General features: G+C 40.9%; 1 protein-coding gene across 1 annotated transcript in view; it reads left to right on the top strand.

The window, feature by feature from the left end:
* NUP155 (nucleoporin 155) overlaps positions 1-19,192 on the top strand; it is a 54,811-nt gene that overhangs the window by 16,800 nt on the left and 18,819 nt on the right. The window contains exons 14-24 of the mRNA XM_034773140.1: positions 418-528; positions 2,051-2,145; positions 2,747-2,835; positions 5,952-6,014; positions 6,106-6,256; positions 8,226-8,292; positions 10,043-10,161; positions 10,383-10,486; positions 14,084-14,217; positions 15,969-16,160; positions 16,908-17,046. Coding sequence (XP_034629031.1) covers positions 418-528; positions 2,051-2,145; positions 2,747-2,835; positions 5,952-6,014; positions 6,106-6,256; positions 8,226-8,292; positions 10,043-10,161; positions 10,383-10,486; positions 14,084-14,217; positions 15,969-16,160; positions 16,908-17,046 — 1,264 coding nt within the window. The remainder of the gene's footprint in view (positions 1-417; positions 529-2,050; positions 2,146-2,746; positions 2,836-5,951; positions 6,015-6,105; positions 6,257-8,225; positions 8,293-10,042; positions 10,162-10,382; positions 10,487-14,083; positions 14,218-15,968; positions 16,161-16,907; positions 17,047-19,192) is intronic.

The raw sequence follows: 19,192 nt of genomic DNA, 5'->3' as shown, positions 1-19,192 counted from the left end.
CAAAAAAGCCTCCCTCAAGTGAGAGCGGCCACACTGGAAAACAATACTTGAGCCACACAGAATGATTGGATTAGCAGAGTGATGACTTATGCTAACTCAAGCTGTAGCATGTAGCCGCTAACCGAAGCTGTAGCATGTAGCTGCATCCTTACCGCATTACTAGCTTGAGGAGTACTAGAACTTCAGCTGATAACCCCTGATGGACCAGCTATTTCAGGTTTAAAACACCATTTTACTTGACCTAGAGATTTTTGTGTGCACGTGAGTTGGGTTGGAGAAACACTCACTATACCTTGAGCTAACATTGAAGTGAGACAAGCCCTCAGGGTGTTAGATGAATGTATTGAATTTTTGTTTGCAAATCAAAACATGCAGATCTCATTATTTAAAACTTTGTATTGCTTTATTTTCCTTTAGGGGAGCCTTATGTTTCATAAACTTAGACCTGTAGATCAACTGCGACATCTCCTAGTTTGCAATGTAGGAGGTGATGGAGAGGAGATTGAAAGGTTTTTCAAGTTGCATCAGGTGGGAATTTTTAACTTGCCATGGGGGAAAAAGTCCTCTATGAATAGACTTAGGGCTTGTCTATACGAAGAGTTAGTGTATAACAAGCTGGGTTGTAAATCCACAGCACTCTAGCATGCTGCACACTGACTGGCCATGTGAACCCTGCTACCATACACTAAAGGTTCCATGATGCAGTTTGACAGGGTTAGAGTGCTGTGGATTTATAACCCAGCTTGTTAGACACTAACTCTCCATTAGGCATGCCCTTGGTGTACAGTCATATACCTGGATTAGTTTGTGTTATAAATGTGGCCATTCTTTGGCTTCAAAAATATTAGTTCTCATTTTACCTATCATATCTAGGTACTTATATAGGCTTCCTCATCATATTATCTAAGCATCTATAAACATTCCATCTTGCCAACAACTGCAGCTACAGTGTATAGGTCAAGATAATGCTGCTTTGTCAGTTGGACAAACAAGATAATATATAAGGAAGAAGGTAACCATTTTTATGGGATCTAAAAACATATGGGTAATATTCTTTTCCTTAAAACTCTCTGTTTCATGTAAGTGACAAACACAGAATTATGACAAGAATTGGGAATGTAGTTCTCTTATTAGAAAAATTATTAATCTTGAAAAAACAGTGTCACAGTCCTAGTCCTTTTCAGAAAAGTTTTGTATGTGCTTCGGTGGCTGCAAATACTTAGAATCCACCTGCCTTTTTTAACTAAAACTGGTACCAAGCAAGCTAGAATGAAACTTTTTCACAGAATGTGATTTTATTTGATACGTGTATTTCTTTCTTAATTTATACATCACAGCATAATAGTAATGAAACCGCACAATAAGCTCTGCTATTATTTCTTTGAGAAGTGGGTGAGACAGGTTTTTTTTTAAGTGACCTATTTAAATGTTTAGTCCTTTAATAGCAAATACAATCATTTAAAATCAAATAGATGTTTACCCTTCTTAACTAACTTAATAAACTCACATTTCCATGCAAGTATAATACATCTTATCTATACCTATAAAAACAGTTTTTTCCCATATATTTCATCTACTGCTAGCTTATTTAACCTGCCAAGAATCAAGAGCATTCATAGAAAGCTTTCATGGATTACTTCACCTGCCACAACAGGATCTCTTACTGTGACTGACTATTCCTTTCTGTTTAAATGACAAGACTCAGGCTATGTCTACACTGGAAACACTACAGTGTCACTTACTACAGTGATGGAGGGGGCCCTTCCATCACTGTAGTAAATCCCCCTCTCCAAGAAATGGTAACTAGGTTGACAGAAGAATTCTTCCTAATTCAGCTTAACTACATCACACAGGGCATGAAATTTTTCACAGCCTGATTGATGTAGTTAAGCTGACCTAACTGTGTAGCATCAACCAGCCCTTAGTCTCCTCACTGTTGAGGCAAACAGAGCCTTGAATATTTTGTGAGGGGTCAATAGAACTCCTTCAGACTTTTTAACGCTATGGTCTAAATTGTTGTCACTCTGATAGAAATCATGATTTCCTACAGGAGGACCAGGCCTGTGCCACTTGTCTTATCCTTGCCTGCTCTCCTGCTGCTTGTGATAGAGAAGTGTCTGCCTGGGCTACCCGAGCATTTTTCAGGTAAGCTTCAATTAATTTGTAGATTGTGCCTTGAATTTTATGTTTAAAATCTAATGCCACTACAGCCACAAAGGAATGCTCTTGCTGTGTTTACAGTGGGCAGGAACTGTTTGAGTTCTGTATAAGTATTGTTTTAAAATTAGTGTAAACTCTTAACAAAGTAACGTGGAACATGCATTTTAAATGCAACTGATCATGAATGTCTACTTAGTTAGAAGTGAGTATGAAACTTTTGTGTTTGTTTTTTAGACGTTGTAACTTCTGCATAAAACTCATACTCCACCAAAAAAATCAACAAATAAAAATGTCTTAAATGTTCAGAAAAAAGCATGTGGAATTGACCATCTAATTTGTGTCTGTAATATGCTAATAACTTGTTGGTCATCTAACTTGTAATTATTCTGTTTCCAAATTTGAGTGCACAAATCAGTCATACAGTCACAAATACATTTTTCTGAAAATGTTAGGTCAGTATTTTTAACTCAAGAAATGAAAAATTGCATTATTTTCTGTTTGTTTAACTCACATTTAACAAAATAAGGCCTGAAAATCATTTTCTTGTGATATGCAAGGAAGTTAGTCTTTGTCTGGCATACCTTAGGTATGGCGGAGAAGCACAGATGCGATTTCCATCAGCTTTGCCTCCTCCAAGCAACCTAGGACCAATTTTGGGTTCTCCTGTTCCTGCTAGTGAGTAGCAAATGTTTCATTGATTTTTTTTTTTTTTGTCTGAATTTTGTTGCATTTTCACAACTTCTTGTACCTTTACCCTTTCTTATTTATATGAAATATTTTCCTTCACTGCCTCAATTCCAAGGAATAAACCTGCTGATTATCAGGGTTGGGTTTTTCCATTACTTTTCTTTTGAATTATTTTTGATTTAGGGGTTCACTGATGTAATTCTAAAACATGTCCAGATGTTCTAAAGATGCTGTCATTATATAAAGGAAATACAGACCTCCTGTCATAGTGCCAAAAATCACCTTGGCAGCCAGAAAGCAATTTATCAACACTATATTGCAGAGTATCTTCTTACTTGTGTCATTCTCATACCTCCACAGGCATTGCAGGTCTACCCATATGTGGGTGATGGAAGAAATGAGAAGTAAAATAAGTTAACTGTTAGGATTTTTGTAGCTGTTTTCCCCTTCCCAGGTTCCTGCCACAACACACAGTTCTTGTTCAGTCTTTAGTGCCACAAGAGAAATAGTTCTGTTACCTGGCCTGCCCTAACCCCCTTTGATCTTTTAATTTAATGCTTATTAGAGTGAAGGGCTCTCTGTATTATTCAGATCCAAGTTAGGAGCAGAGGTGCTGGAACAATTTTTATCGTGGGGGTGCTGAGATCGATTGAACCAAACTGTAAACAATGAAATCCACTTCAAGCAAAATTGGGTTTGGGGTGTGTGAGGGTTCTGGCTGGGGGTGTGGGCTCCAGGGTGGGGCCAGAAATGAGGAGTTCAGAGTGCGGGAGGGAACTCCAGGCTGGGGTGGGGGGTGGGGGGAAGAGGGGCAGGTGGATGAGGGCTCCAGCTTGCCATGCGGGCTGTGGGGTGAGACTGGGGATGAGTTGTTTGGGGTGTAAGAGGGTGCTCTGGGTTGGGACCGAGGGGTTCGGAGGACAGGTGGGGGATCAGGACTGGGGCAGGGGGTTGGGGTGCAGGCTCCGGGTGGCGCTTACCTCAAGCGGCTCCCAGAAGCAGCGGCATGTCCCCCCTCCGGCTCCTATGCGGAGGCGCAGCCATGCAGCTCTGCTGGGCGCTGCCCCATCCGTAGGTGCTGCCCCTGCAACTTCCATTGGCCATGGTTCCCAACCAATGGGAGCTGTGGGGGCAGCACTTAGGGTGGGGGCAGCGTGCGGAGCGGAGTCCCTGGCTGCCCCTACGCATAGCATCCAGAGGGGGGACATGCCACTGATGCCGCGAGCTGCGTGGAGTGGCCCCCGACCCCGCTCCCCAGCAGGAGCTAAAGGGCTGGATCCGGCCAACGGGGCGTAGTTTGCCCACCCCTGCTCTAGGCTGTGCAGAGGAGGAGGAGGCAACGTGACAAATGCAGAGAGATGAGTAACAGGAAGGGGTGATAGAGTGGGGGGGCAGGTTAGAAGCAGCAGGTGAGAGAAAAGGCAGGCAGGGGGAAGATGGTGATGGAGGGTGGAGGAGGATCCCTGGAGCAAGGGATGATAGGAGCTGAGAATTAGCAGGTGGGGCTGGACCTGTAGTGCAGGAGAGGAGAGGAGCTGAGAGCTGGGGATTATGGGCAGGAGATGAGGTGGGGAATAGGAAGGGGCAGGAGTAGGAAAAGATGGAAATGGACAGGAGCCAAAGAGGATAACCACAGGGGATGGGACAAGAGCTGTGACTGGGAGATAGGAGCGGAAGGGGTCAGGGCAGGGCGAGGCTGGGGAAATGGGGGATAACAGCCTGTAACCATCAGATTGACTCCCTTCAGAACTTGTACTTGACCCATTCCCAATTCTCAATATTCCTTTGCTGTCTTGCATACAGCTATCAGACCCACTGGCAAAGTGTGTGCCTCCATTCCCCTCTAGTGGCAGATTGACCCAGAAGATAACAGCTTTCTCCTGCTGTGAGTTACTCCATAGCTCAAGTGGTAGAGAACTGTGCTGTGGATCTAAAAGTCTCAACCCTGTTGATGACACAAGAGGGGGCAATATGGTTTCATGTGACGAAATTGGGGTTTTTTTCTTCTCCACTCTTTGTTGCTTAAAACAATTAGGAAAAATCCATTTTAAAAATATTAAAAAAATGTTAAGGTTGCAAGTCAAGCACCTTAATTAAAGCTTGCACAACCTTAATTTGGCCCCTTATGGGTATGCCTTATGACACAATCTTTAATTACATGATCACTTACTGTTTTCTCTGTGGTATCATGTCTCTTTCAGTGCACAGGGTGAACCTGCTTTGGGAACGAATCAGGGTTGTGTAGTAAAGGAGCCTGTTGTCTGTAGGAACTCTGCCTCATTTATTGCAGAAGTTTGGAGGTGGCAGGAGAGGATGGTTTCATGGTTAAGACAGTTGAATGTCACCCTGGAGAATTGAATTCTACCCCTGCCGCAAACGTGTTCTATGTGTTGCTGGGTAAGGAACGTAAACCAAAATTTTCCCAGGTGGTCATTGCGTGTTCCCCATTTTCTGGGTACTCAACTTGAGGCACTTGTTGTCTGGTTTGGAGAAGTGATGAAAATTCACAGCTGCAACTGAGGTCAATGAAAGCCCCAATCTGAATGTACAAAGCATTATCTAAGGCTTGTGTATCCTGAAAAGGTCAGGCCCTAGGCTTTGCAAATTGGACACCTAAAAATAGTTGACACGTTTGATGATTTTGTCTTTAATCTCTGGCCTCAGTTCCCAGGTATAAAATGAGGATAATACCACCTCACCTCACAGGAGTGTTGTGAAGAGAAATTCAATATTTTTTTAGCAATGAGAACACCATAGGAAAACCCATGTGTTTGGTGCTGAATTTGGATGGTGTGCAGTAAATGAGGCATGATTAGGATAAAAAGAAATATTAAATAGCTACCTATTCAGTGAGCCTAGACCATTCTGTGCACCAAATGAGGCAAGGGGCTTGTTTAAAAATAGTTAGTGATCATGTAATTAAAGACGATATGGTAATGGATATGTACAAGGGGCCAAACCTAGGTTGCATACGGTAAACTTATTTCTCGTGTTTCTTAACTTCTGAATGCTTGACTTTGCAATCTTAACATTCTTTTCATATCATGGGTTTTTGTTGTTGTTTTTGATGCAATAAATGTATATATTACTTTCATTTACCTTAGGTTCCCCTATGCCTATTGGCAGTCCCTATCCTAATCCAAGCTTTTTGACAACACCAGCACAAGGTATTTTATTTTTTCATTTTTTGTTGTTTTCTCAAATAGATTTATTTATATCAAAAATAATTGCATTAATCTATATGTGACCCTGTCCTAGGTTTGCACCCTCCTAGTATGTCAACCCCAATGTTTGCTGCAGGCAGTTCAGTGTCTCAGGCTGGCGCATCCATGAGTGGTATGATGGGCCCAGAGATAGTGTTTTCCGGAAAACACAATGGCATCTGCATATACTTCTCTCGAATTATAGGGTGAGTTGTTCATGTAAAAGATGTTTTGTCACTCAGTTCATAACATAGTCTTTCTGTCCACTAATAGAGTAGTATTTGCTTTTGATACTGTATTTACTGTAGTTTAATAATGAAAAAGAATATATTTGTGACTAATCTAGGTAAATTAGTCTTACATGCTAGCTTCTTGCTACAAGTGTGTAGTTAGCCATTGAAACATATGTGCAAAATGACCAATCTATTAGTTCCTTTCCCTCTCTTAGACCTAATAGTACCCAGGTTATCACACAGAAAGTATGTCATCACGCATAATAGAGCAGGTAAAGAAGGAGTACACCACAGCAGTGTTTTGTTCTACTTTCTCCCTTACTGCTCCATTTGTTTCCTTCCATTCCTGTTCATATGGTATCTGTTATCTCATTCCCTTTACAGCTCTGCTAATATTGCATTCTGTGCATGAGCTGGGCAACAGATCTGCTTAGGCCCTGGCCCTGCAATGGGCTGTCTATAAGCACACACCCCCACAAACTCGTTTCTTAAGGTCCAGTCCTGCAAGGTGCTATTTGCTTTCAGCTCCTATTCAAGTCTGTAGGAAACAAGAATGCTCATCACCTCACAGGGCTGAGCCCCTAGATTGTAGCCTTCTGGTTAAGGGATTTTTAAAAACCATGTCCTATTCTGAGCAAGCTGTTAGTGCTTACCAATAATAAATAATGGTATTATTGATCTCTAGTATGCTAGAAGATAGCACTGCAAAAATTGGAATTTTGGCAAGTTTTACCTTGCCCTCTAACCATGTGGTAGTTGGAGGCCTGTTTAAGAACAAAACTCTCTTCAGTACTCGAAAAGTACTGTCTTTAAGAGAAAAATTTGTTTTATGGCATATATCAGGGGTTCTGAACCTTTTTCTTGCTGAGGCCCCCCTCAACATGCCAGGGCTGGGAAGGGGAGGAAATGGGGGGCTCCAGGTCAGGGCATAGGCATAGTTTTACTTTCGTTGGGGGGCGGGGGCAAGGACTGGTGGGGCTCAAACCAGCTCTGCACAGCAGGGTCCAGGGAGGGAGCGCCACCTCCGCCCCCTGACTCCCTCAGTAGGCCACTCAGCCTGTCTGGGCTGTGGAGGGATGCAACCAAAAATATAACTCAAAGAGGGGACTCAGTTCAAAAAGTTTGACAACCGCTCAGGGTGCAGGCAGGGGACAGCTAGGGGCTGAGCGTGGGCAGGAAGTAGCTCAGGGTGCAGGCAGGGGGTAGCTAGGCACTGTGTGTGGTCAGGGGAGTAGCTCGGTGCAGGCAGGGAGTAGCTAGGCGCTGTGAAAGGGTGTGGGGGGTGCTCCCAGTGCAGCTCCCAGCTTCAGCGGGGTGGGGGAGTGCTGGGGCTCCTAGCTTCAGCCCCCCGCTGCTCCTGGCTTGGTGGGGGAGAGGTTTGCCAGCTTCAGCCCCATGTCGCTCCTGGCTTCAGGGCCTTGCGGGGGGCCGCTGGCTTCAGCCCCGTGCTGCTCTCGGCTGGGGTGGGGCAACCGCCAGCTTCAGCCCCGCGCCGCTCCCGGCTTCAGCGCTGGGGCTCAGGGCACCCGGTTTCAGCCGCGGGGTTCTGCGGACCTCCAATTGAGAACCTCTGGCATATATGATATTTGCCTACCTACTCTCTTATCTTCAGCGACTACTATTAGCTTATGTGCAGAATAATTTGAGGAAATCAAACCTAGTGTTGTTAAAGCACATAAAGAGGTTTTGTTTCTTTAATTGTAATTTCTACCTACCTCATTCTGAAAGGTACAGTGCTTACGCTCATGTTTTTTATGAATAAAGACCGTGATTTTTACAGGTTGACTCTTTGGGTTGGATTCAGGGAAGGGAAGGGTTTTTTAATTCATAAACATTGGCAATTTGTATTAAGAAATGGTTTAGAAAAGAAACAATTTTTCAAGGCCAATGGCATTTTTGTTAATTTATTTGGCGTTTAACATACTATTGTCTTGTATTTCAGAAATATTTGGGATGGCAGTATAGTTGTTGAGAAAGTTTTCAAGAGTGGTAACCGAGAAGTTGTTGCAGTAAGTGGAAGATTATTTGGTCTTTTAAAATCTTTCTTAAAGACTTTATTTATTTCTCTCTAGCACTTTTACATCTCCTCTCTTATCAGTGACGCTGCATTGTGATACTCATGGCATTTTAGCAGAAACAATAAATATTTATTGGTTGTATTTAATTGTTCTTTATAGGAGGACTGGGAATGGGATGTAAAATCTTTCATGTCTAAGTTACTAGCTTTAAGTTTTACCCAAATTGGTGCCTAAAAATTACTAGCTGGTATGTTTGGCGATTTGTGTGAAATACATTGGTCTTAGTCTCCTAATACACATTATTTCAAAAGAAAACCCAAACTGTATTTTAGTACATCCTGTTTCCTTTGCTGACAGCCCCAGAAGAATGGCTGAGCAGAAATTGCTCTAAACCTTTGTGCAGCGTCCTAGCTTGTGACAGACTGAGTTAACAGAAGAGCTCTGCATGTCCATACAGACCTTTGCAAGCTGCCTTTGCTTTTATTTTTCCAACAAGAGAGAATTTCATTTCCCAGTGCTGTCAGCTGGCAGTAATATTCTCTTTAAAAATGCAAAGAAAATTATATATAATATGATTGTTTATTAGAACATTTGCATGTTCTAATAAACAAAAATCTGCATAATCTGATATTCTAGTCCTGAGCTTCTACTGAGCCCATGGGGCAAAACGTGTGGAGGATTTCTGAGTGGATAAACTTCTAAGCTAATGTCAGCCTCATCTTCTTATTCAGCCAAATCTAGGTTTGGGCTGTGGTCTTCAGGTGGAACATAATAGTTAAGGCTATGATTTTGGCATGGAAATTTTTGTAAATTTCATGGCAAAGTTGTGGGAAGGGGGAAGGAGAAGGGGAAGAAAAATCACGGAAAGATCGTTTTGCTACATCAGCGTGCACATGGGCTTTTAAAAGCAAGCTTACCCTATTCCAGGCTTTGCAGCCTGGCATACATGGTTGAAGTGGCACTCGGGTTGGCATGTCCTCCCCTTATCTCCATCTACGGAGGGGCATATGCATCAGACCTGAATGGACGGTGACCATGTGCTCCACGTTGCAATCGCTGAGTGGGGAGCCAGGTATGGGTGCTGGAAGGTCTGCAAAAGTCTAGCATGACCATCCTGGAGTCCCTTCCTCCACCACCTGGTTCCCCCCTCCCATCCTCACTTCTTATCCTCCCTGCTGGTGAGACCAAGGTCCTCAGGTGATGGATCCATCCCAGACTCACCCAGTCCCCAGCGCCAAGAGGAGCTGCCGCTGCAGTTCTGGCATGTGAAGACCCAGCTGCCAGCATGCGACACAGAACAGGACACGGCCAGCATGCTGCCCGATGCAGAGTGGGAGCTGGTGCCAGCTAGCCAGGCTGTGGTGCACTCCTTTCCAGAGAGGTTTGAAAAGGTGGTGAGGCCCCTATTTAAAAAGAAGAGCAGGAGGGAGATACTGGTCCTCCCCGCCCCGTCTCTGGCACATATGGAGCCAGGCCCAGCACCATGCAACAGGAGCTGTCGCTGCACAGTGAATGTAGGATGGGCTCCTTACAAATTTCATTCAGATTCATGATTTCTGTGAACACCATGACCTCCATGCCAAAATCATAGTCTTAATACATAGCACCTTCAATATGTTGTCCTTTTGATAATATTATCTTGGTGGTTTTTATTCTTTAATGACCGTTTCATATCTCTCAGCTGAAAATTTAAAAGGTTCAGAGATTTGAAATGTAAAGAAGCCCCCTCCTTCTTTTGCAGATTGAAAGCAGTGTTCCATCGCACATGCTAGAATCCGTGTTACAAGAACTAAAAGGCTTACAGGAATTTCTGGACCGAAATTCACAGTTTGCAACAGTAGGAGCTCTTGGAAACCCAAGGTAGGATTGAATATGCTTCGTTTACAAAGGGCCTAGAAGTGCTACCCTTCAAAAATTATTCCATATAGATACAACAGTGCTGTTCATTTTGCCTTAAAGTGTTCATTTCCTCTCTAATAAAACATATCTACTCAAATTCTCAAACTTAGTTTTTAGTTTCTTTTTAAAATAAATGTTCAGGGTTTGTACTAATAGCTTCTTAATTTATTTTGGAATTGCAGTTTTAGCACCCCCGCTAACCTGCAGCAGAGGTTACTAGGGTTCATGCGGCCTGATGGTGGAAGTTCTCAGCAAGTGCAACAAGAGCTCCAGAGGAAGTTCCATGGTAAGGGAAATACTCTTGAACGATGAGTAGCAAAAGGTGGTGCATCCAAATGCTAATCTCTCACAGCTGTTCCAGTTAAGAGCCTGAATAAAAATGCAGAATTGGCTTGTGTGAATAAACTGTACTCAGAGATAAGAACTGTACAAAGAACAATGTAGTCTGGGTGACGTCAACTGTTCACATTTTGCTCTTCATTTCTGACAAGATTATAATATTTTGTCAGTACCACCATTTCTGCATTTATTTCTATGGGGAAATTGGGGTGGGCATTTCGGTATGGTTCCTTTGGGGACGAAGCATGTGCCCAACATGAAAACCCAAATGTAGACATAGCAACACTTGCTAGTCTTTCTGCTTTGAATTTGATGGGTGACATCACTCATCACAGAGTACAAATGTATATCCTGTTTAGGATGAGTTCCAATTGGATATTGTAAGATTTAGTATTCAAACTGACTCCTTAAAGCAATTCACAAACATAACTTTTGTCTGTAAAATGAATATCAAATTATTAAGGACAGTAGCATCTAGCTGTCAGAGGTATAGAAAACCACAGGTCACATTTTCCCATGACATTTCAATAAATTAAACTAATTAAAGCAGTTTTTAAGCGCTTTCTCCTCTATGAAGAATTAAGCAACTACACAAGATTTTGACTTATGTTTTCTCAGTCCTATTTCTTACACTCAGAAACACTGGAATAAAATAAAAGCTAGACGGTTGTCTGTACTCTGGTCTTAAAAAAAAAAAAAAAGGGGGGGGGGGGGGGCTCCAGAGGTGACCCTGGCAATTACAAGCCCGTTAGCTTAACTTCAGTACCAGGCAAATTGGTTGAAACTATAGTAAAGAACAGAATGATAGACACGTAGATAAACACAGTATGTTAGGGAAGAGTCAACACCGCTTTTGCAAAGGGAAATCATGCCTCACCCATCTATTAGAATTCTTCGAGGGTGTAAGCAGGCATGTGGACAAGCGTGATCCAGTCAATATAATGTACTTGGACTTTCAGAAAGCCTTTAACAAGGTCCCACATCAAAGGCTATTAAGCAAAGTAAGGAGTCATGAGATAAGAGGGAAGGCCCTCTCATAGATCAGTAACTGGTTAAAAGATAGGGAATAAATGGTCAGTTTTCACAGTAGAGAGAAGTAAATATCAGTGTACCCAACGGATATGTAATGGTTCCAGTTCTGTTCAATGTATTCATAAATAATCCAGAAAAAGGGGTCAACAGTGAGGTGGCAAAATTTGAAGACAATACAAAATTATTCTAGACAGTTAAGTCCAAAGCTGACTACAAAGAGTTGCAAAGGGAACTCACAAAACTAGGTGACTGGGCAACAAAATGGCAGATGAAATTCAGTTTTGATAAATGCAAAGTAATGCACAATGGAAAACATAATATCAACTATACGTACAAGATTATGGGGTCTAAATTAGCTGTTACCACTCAAGAAAGATCTTGGAGTCATTATGGATAGTTCTCTGAAAACATTTGCTCAATGTGCAGAGACAGTCAAAAAAGCTAATAATGTTAGGCACAATTAGGAAAGGGATAGACAATGAGATAGAAAGTATCACAGTGCTACTATGTAAATCCCTGGTGTGCCCACACCTTGAATACTGCATGTAGTTCTGATGGCCCCATCTCAAAAATTACCTTTTAGAATTGGAAAAGGTACAGAGAAGGGCAACAAAAATGATTAGGGGCATGGAACAGTTTCCATATGCAGAAAGATTAAAAAATTGGAGACTGTTAACCTTGGAAAAGAGACGACTAAGAGGGGATATGATGCTGGTCTATAAAACCATGAATAGTGTGAAGAAAGTGAATAACAAAAGTGTTATTTATTCCTTCACATAACACAAGAACCAGGGGTCACCCAATGAAATTTAATAGGCAGCAGCTTTAAACAAACATAAGGAAATACTTCACACAACTCACTGTCAACCTGTGCAACTCATTGCCAAGGGATGTTGTGCACCCAAAACTTAATTGGGTTCAAAAAAGAATTAGATAAGTTCACAGAGGATGGGTCCATCAGTGGCTGTTAGCCTAGATGGTCAGGTATGCAACCCCATGCTCTGAGTGTCCCTAAACCTCAGACTTGCCAGAAGTTGAGACTGGAGAACAGGGGACGGATCATTGAGTAATTGCCCTATTCTGTTCTGAAGTATCTGGTACCAGCCATTGTTGGAAGACAAGATACTGAAATAGATGGACCATTGGCCTGACCCACTATGGCCATTCTTATGGTCTTATGGTCTTTCTCCCTTTTTGTCACAAGTATCTATACATAATGGGGTCCTCTATCCATGACTAGGGCTTCTAGATGATACAGTAATACAGATAATATCTGTGCCATGCTAATTCATAAAATTGTCTGTATTTGTTAATCATAGTACATAGCAATTTACCTTTTCTAAATGATGTAATTATTAATTAATTAATTAATGGAGATATCCCATCTCCTAGATCTGGAAGGGACCTTGAAAGGTCATCGAGTCCAGCCCCCTGCCTTCACTAGCAGGACCAAGTACTGATTTTGCCCCAAATCCCAATCCATTAGACTGTGCTTCCTCCTTAAATATAGGTATTAGACCTCAGCCAGCACTCAGAAACCAGAGAGGATGAGGGGATACTCACAGAGATGCAGTATGAGATTTGTCTGGTGCACATACGCAGAAAGGATTGAAGTTCTTTAGGTTTCTTCAGTTTATTAATTCTCTCATGCTTTCTCTCTCATTTCTATAACAAATATTGCCAATAGTGTAAAAAAAACAACCTTTAAATAGAATTAAAATGATCTATGCCTATTCATGTTTTGTTATATTTTTCTGTGTGCATGCCAAAACTGAAAAACTTCCTTTCAAAACATAGTTGTGGTTGCCAAGTGACCAGCAGCGGTTGCATCCTTCACAACATGCAAGCACTTAACCAAAGAAGTGAATTAAGGACATCATAATTATTACATTGCCTACATAATCAACATATTATATCCAATATAAAGACATTCATATTTCATCATAACACACCCTTAACTCCAATCCCTGGATTGGGGTGTTTTACTTTTTATTTTTGTTACTTAGATTTCATATTTAAGGGATGCTGTTACATTAACTAATAGCATCTTCTATTTATTACTATTATCAATAATTTATTTGTATTACCATAGCAGTTATAAACTGAAAGAAATTAAGTAAATTATTTATAATTGCCGTTTCTCGAATAATTTAGTATAGTTTGTTTAATACACTATTTTTTTGATTTATGATAAATTATTAATCTGGACTTCTATTTGAGGCTGGTCAATATATGAAATCAGTGTGCACATACAGAACTATGTTTATTTTTCAAAAAGGTCTTCTGTTGTGTTTGTAGTTGGAGATCAATGGTGACAAATTAGTATCTGTTTTGGGAAGCGTTGTGGAATCCCCATCAAACAGGAATGAAAATGAAACAGCAAAGAGAGAGGAAAAAACTCCTTAAAAATATGGGGAAATGTCATTGTAAAACAGAAGTTGGCATGGTAACTCAAGAAGAGCACATGTAGTACCGGAATAGAAATTTACCCATGATCTATTCAATGTTACAGCAGAGGCACAGTTAACAGAGAAGACCTCACTTCAAGGGATCCAGCAACTTGTTCACAAAACTTGCCAGGCTTTAGCTTTGTGGAAACTTCTCTGTGAGCACCAATTCAATGTTGTTGTAGGTGAGCTTCAGAAGGTATGGTATAAAATTTACTGAACAACAGTCTTTTTTTTTTTTTTTTTTTTTTTTTTTTTTAATTGATTGCATTTAACAAGTCTGGACTTCTTAAGTATTTATTCTAAACAGTGTTAGTCTAATCCATTTAAATGGACTTCACAGCATGTACAGAGATTTCCAGAGTTCAGTTTTCTTGGTGTTGCAAGTACTCAGTTAAAATAAAATCTAACGTGTCGCTCTCACACCCCAAACTAATTGGCATATTTGAAATGCTATTAAGTAATACTGGATTTGCTGTTTTAAAACTCTGCTTAGAAGTTAATATTGAGTTTGTTTTGTAATCACTCTGTCCTCGCTTTGCCATTGAGCTAAGTCTGGGAAGTGCAGAGTGAAGACAATGGGACTGAAATGAGCCTGCATAGAAAATTCACTCCCTGCCTTCTGGCTTGCAAAGGTCTAGCAGAGGAAGAAAGGCCCAGGTACCAGAGGCTTCAAGTCCCAGCAGTTTTGGGATGCAAAGGGCCATTCAGGAAATTTGTGGAGGAACTTCTGCTGCTGCTACCATTAAGATAATTGGCAGATGTGTCAACAAATGCTGCATCAAGTAACTCAGACACCTTTGGAATATAAAGCCTATTTGAAACACAGTTGATTTCAGTGACATGGAAAGTAGAACTGAGGTCATCTTTATAAAGGAAAGAAAGTAACTACATTTGTCTTGTGTAAATAACATGGCGTGTTCTAAGTTGACCATCAATAACAGCTTTAATCAAAGTTGTTTTGTTTGGCAATGAAAAACATTGAACCATTAGCACCAATCTAGCATCAGCAGTTAATTTATGAGCATAAGTAATTCTGTCCTGGTGATAGTGAGGATAATTTTAAATATGATTTGCAGGAGAGAGAGAGAGCGAGAGAGAGAATGTGTGTGTGTCTGTGTGTGCGTGTGTGCGCGCGCACGCTCTCTGAAGGAAAGTATCTGTGTTTTATTTGTTGGTTAAAAAATCGACATGGGAGTTTTCTCAGTCCTCACTTTTGAGGTTGGGTGTGATTGTTTTTAAAAAGACGCATTTCTCCAGTGTTTGTCAAGAGTTAGTTAACTAGATGTTAAAACTAAAAAACAAAAAACCCTTGCTCTTGCATTCTTGCAGTTTTCAGTCTCTTGAGATATAATACCACTAATTCACAAAAAAATTCACATGACCAGATATTTATAATATATTTTTTTTAAAACAGTATGATAACCTTTAATACTTTATGCAAAAAAGTGTGCAAACATGCATAATTTCCTTTGAGTCCAAAGTCCTTTGAGTCACCTGTATTCATTTATCCATCTCTCTTAGATAGATATATGGGCCCTAGAATGTCTCACAATGTTTAACATATTCATCCTCACAACTGCCCTCTGAGGTAGGGACACAGTATTATCAGCCCGTTTTACAGTTGGGGAACCGAGGCACAGAGACTTAAGTGACACATACTTCAGGTCACACAGGAAGTCCTTGGCAGAGCAGGGAATTGCACTCTGCTCTTCTGAGTCCCAGGCGAGGGCCATAACTGCTGGATCATCCTCTTTAATGTAGTATTTTCTATTTTAGTCTTTAACATGCATTAAAAAATGTGCATTGATTCTGTGAATTTTGGTCATTGAAATTTATTTGTTTGTTTATTGGGAAAGCAGCTGAATTTGCTTCTATTATAATAGTCCTGTTTGGAAATGTGAGAATACTGCATTTTTGGAAATGTAATGTATTTTTTTCTTCCCATAGGAATTTCAAGAGCATTTGAAGATTACTACTTTCAAAGACTTAGTAATTAGAGACAAAGAGTTAACTGGAGCACTCATTGCCTCTCTCATTAACTGTTACATCAGAGATAATGCTGCTGTGGATGGCATCAGTTCACATTTACAAGACATATGTCCACTTCTGTACAGTACTGATGATGCTGTCTGTTCCAAGGTATAATGTACTTTTGATTCTCTGTGGTGAAAGTGAGAGGAAGACAGAATTGTTTTGTATAATTGTTCTTTTGTCTTAGCAAAATGCTATTGTGCATTTTATATTAATCCCACTGTATCCTCTTGGAGCTCAATGTAAACCTCAAATTACTTTAAATGTGCTGATTATCATTACTGGTCTTCCATCCAAACTTGCAGAATATTAGGTAGTGTGATCAGATGAGCACAAAATGTTTGTGCTCTTGACTGTCAGATTTATTTGCCATTAAATGACATGTCATTTGGTAGTGATACAATAGCTAAATGCCCATTTTCCATTATGAATCTACTTTTAATTCAATCTCCAACTTTATTTCCTTTAGATTTATATAATAGTTAAAAAGGCATCTATATAAAACCTCTGTTGCCCCAATATTTAAGCAATCTTCCAACACTGTAACCCACCTGGGAGCATTAAAAACAAGCATTCAAACAGGAACCAATTCATTCAGTTCAGTCAGCCAGTAAACCAGTAACAAAAACCTCCTTTCATCCCTCATCTTGGATACAGAATCTTTCTGCCTAAAACTTGACATGTTGTCTCTGGGCAGAGAACTTTTTTTTTTTTTTTTTTTAACTTGAAGTGATAAGGTCTGTAGTACTTCAGGCTTTGAAACGTGAGTTAACAGAGTGAGTTTTGCAAAGAAAATCTCTATGATAGTGTAACTTAAATTAGTAAGGATTTAAATTTCCATTTGTTTCACTGTAGGCAAATGAATTGCTTCAGCGGTCCCGACAGGTTCAGAGCAAATTGGAAAAAGAGAAGATGCTAAGAGAGTCATTGAAGGAGTACCAAAAGATCAGCAATCAAGTGGACCTTTCTAATGTCTGTGTACAATATAGACAAGGTGAGAGGCAAACAGCACTGGAAACTTGACAACTTTTGAATTCAGTCTTTGGTTCAGATCCCATTTTTACCTCTTTGGCACTTCAGATCAAGGCATAGTATTCTTGGAGTATCCGAGAGATAATCCAGAAAAATATACGTATAGGTAAGAGGAAATGAACACATGGAGACAGAGGGGCTTATGTACTAATTCACATTCTAAATATGTTAACTCTTTACCTTATTTTATGCTATTATTGATAGTCACATTTCAGGATGAAAGGAATCTAAGCAGCTCACTTACATTTGTCCATCAATAGGCTTAATCTGTAATGATTCTTCTTTTCATCATAGGACTGAAAGGGACCTCGAGGGGTCATCTAGTCTAACGGTTCCCAGCCAGGGGTCTGAGGCCCCCTGGGAGGCGCGAGCAGGGGGTCTACCAAAATAAACTAGAAAGCAGGGCCGGCATTACACTCAATGGGGCCCAGGGCAGAAGGCCAAATCCCAAGCCCTGCTGCTTGGGGCTGAAGCCGAAGCCAGAGCAACTTAGTTTCACAGAGTTCCTTGTGACGTGGGACCCTGGGCAGTTGTTCTGGTTGCTATCCCCTAATGCCGGCCTGGTTTTTAATCGGCTGAAAAACAGTTGTGGTGGCACAGGTGGGCCATGGAATTTTTATAACATGTTGGGAGGGCCTCAGAAAGAAAAAGGTTGAAAATCCTGGATCTAGTCTAGTCCCCTGCACCCATAGCAGAACTAAGTATTATCTAGACCATCCCTGAAAGGTGTTTGTCTAGCCTGCTCTTAAAAATCTCCAATGATGGGGATTCCACAACCTCCCTGGGCAATTTATTCCAGTGCTTAACCATCCTGACAATTAGGAAGCTTTTCCTAATGTCCAACCTAAACCGCCCTTGCTGCAATTTAAGTCCACTGCTTCTTGTCCTATTCTCAGAAATTAAGGAGAACAATTTTTCTCCATCCTCCTTGTAACAACCTTTTATATACATGACTGTTATGTCCCCACTCAGTCTTCTCTTCTCCAGACTAAACAAACCCAGTTTTTTCAATCTTTCCTCATAGGTTATGTTTTCTAGACCTTTAATCATTTTTGTTGCTCTTAGAATCATAGAATAGAATATCAGGGTTGGAAGGGACCTCAGGAGGTCATCTAGTCCAACCCCCTGCTCAAAGCAAGACCAATCCCCTGACAGATTTTTGCCCCGATCCCGAAATGGCCTGCTCAAGGATTGAACTCACAACCCTGGGTTTAGCAAGCCAATGCTTAAACCACTGAGCTATCCCTCTCTGGACTTTCTCCAAATCTTTGCTGAAATGTGGCACTCAGGTGTCAACTGGAGTATTGTGTCCAGTTCTAACACTGCTCTACAGCCAAAATGCTTCTGAAATAAATGTAGTCAAACTTTACTAATTCTGGGTCACTGAGAATGAAAATGATGCTTAAAATTGTTGATTGGCTCTAGTTTTCAAGATATGCTATCGGATCAGTACATACGACCCTTGACTTGGGAATGGCGGAGGATAAGTGAGTTATAAAGGGAAGGGATCTCAATTTAAACCAGAAATGACTAAAATACATCTTTGACTGGATCTATGAATAAATCTATGACTGTGTTTGGACAGTACTTGCTTTTTAGGCAAAACAATGAATGATGCAATCTGAAGCTGGTATCGCGTCATACATGATATGAATTGCATCATGTTATTCCTAGAAGTCATGGATGATGCAATCATAATGAAGCTTACATCACTCTGCTGAACAAATTGCCCTATATCAGCTCTAGAAATCATACAGTGTCGTGCTCTCTTATTTGTCAGTGTTTGATTTTGCAAAGGGACACATTTCTGTTTAGCCAAAGTGAGCAGAGATGCCTCCTACTTGTGTGAACTGTGCAGATAACTTCTGCTATGTTTGTGGTGAAGTGACTTTTGCATCACAAAAGCGCAGTATAACCACTATGGTTAAGAAAGCCTATCACCTTTATTTTGGCTGCAAAATTGGAGATCAGGCCCCACACATATGCCGCAACACTTGTGCAACAAATCTTCGCCAGTGGTTGAACAGGAAAAGGAAATCTATGCCTTTTGCAGTGCCAATGATTTGGAGAGAGCCAACAGATCATACCGGCAATTGTTACTTCTGCAT

The sequence above is a fragment of the Trachemys scripta genome, chromosome 6 (assembly GCF_013100865.1).
Source record: "Trachemys scripta elegans isolate TJP31775 chromosome 6, CAS_Tse_1.0, whole genome shotgun sequence".
Taxonomy (NCBI): Eukaryota; Metazoa; Chordata; order Testudines; family Emydidae; genus Trachemys; species Trachemys scripta.
This window is presented reverse-complemented; position numbering and strand designations above follow the sequence as displayed.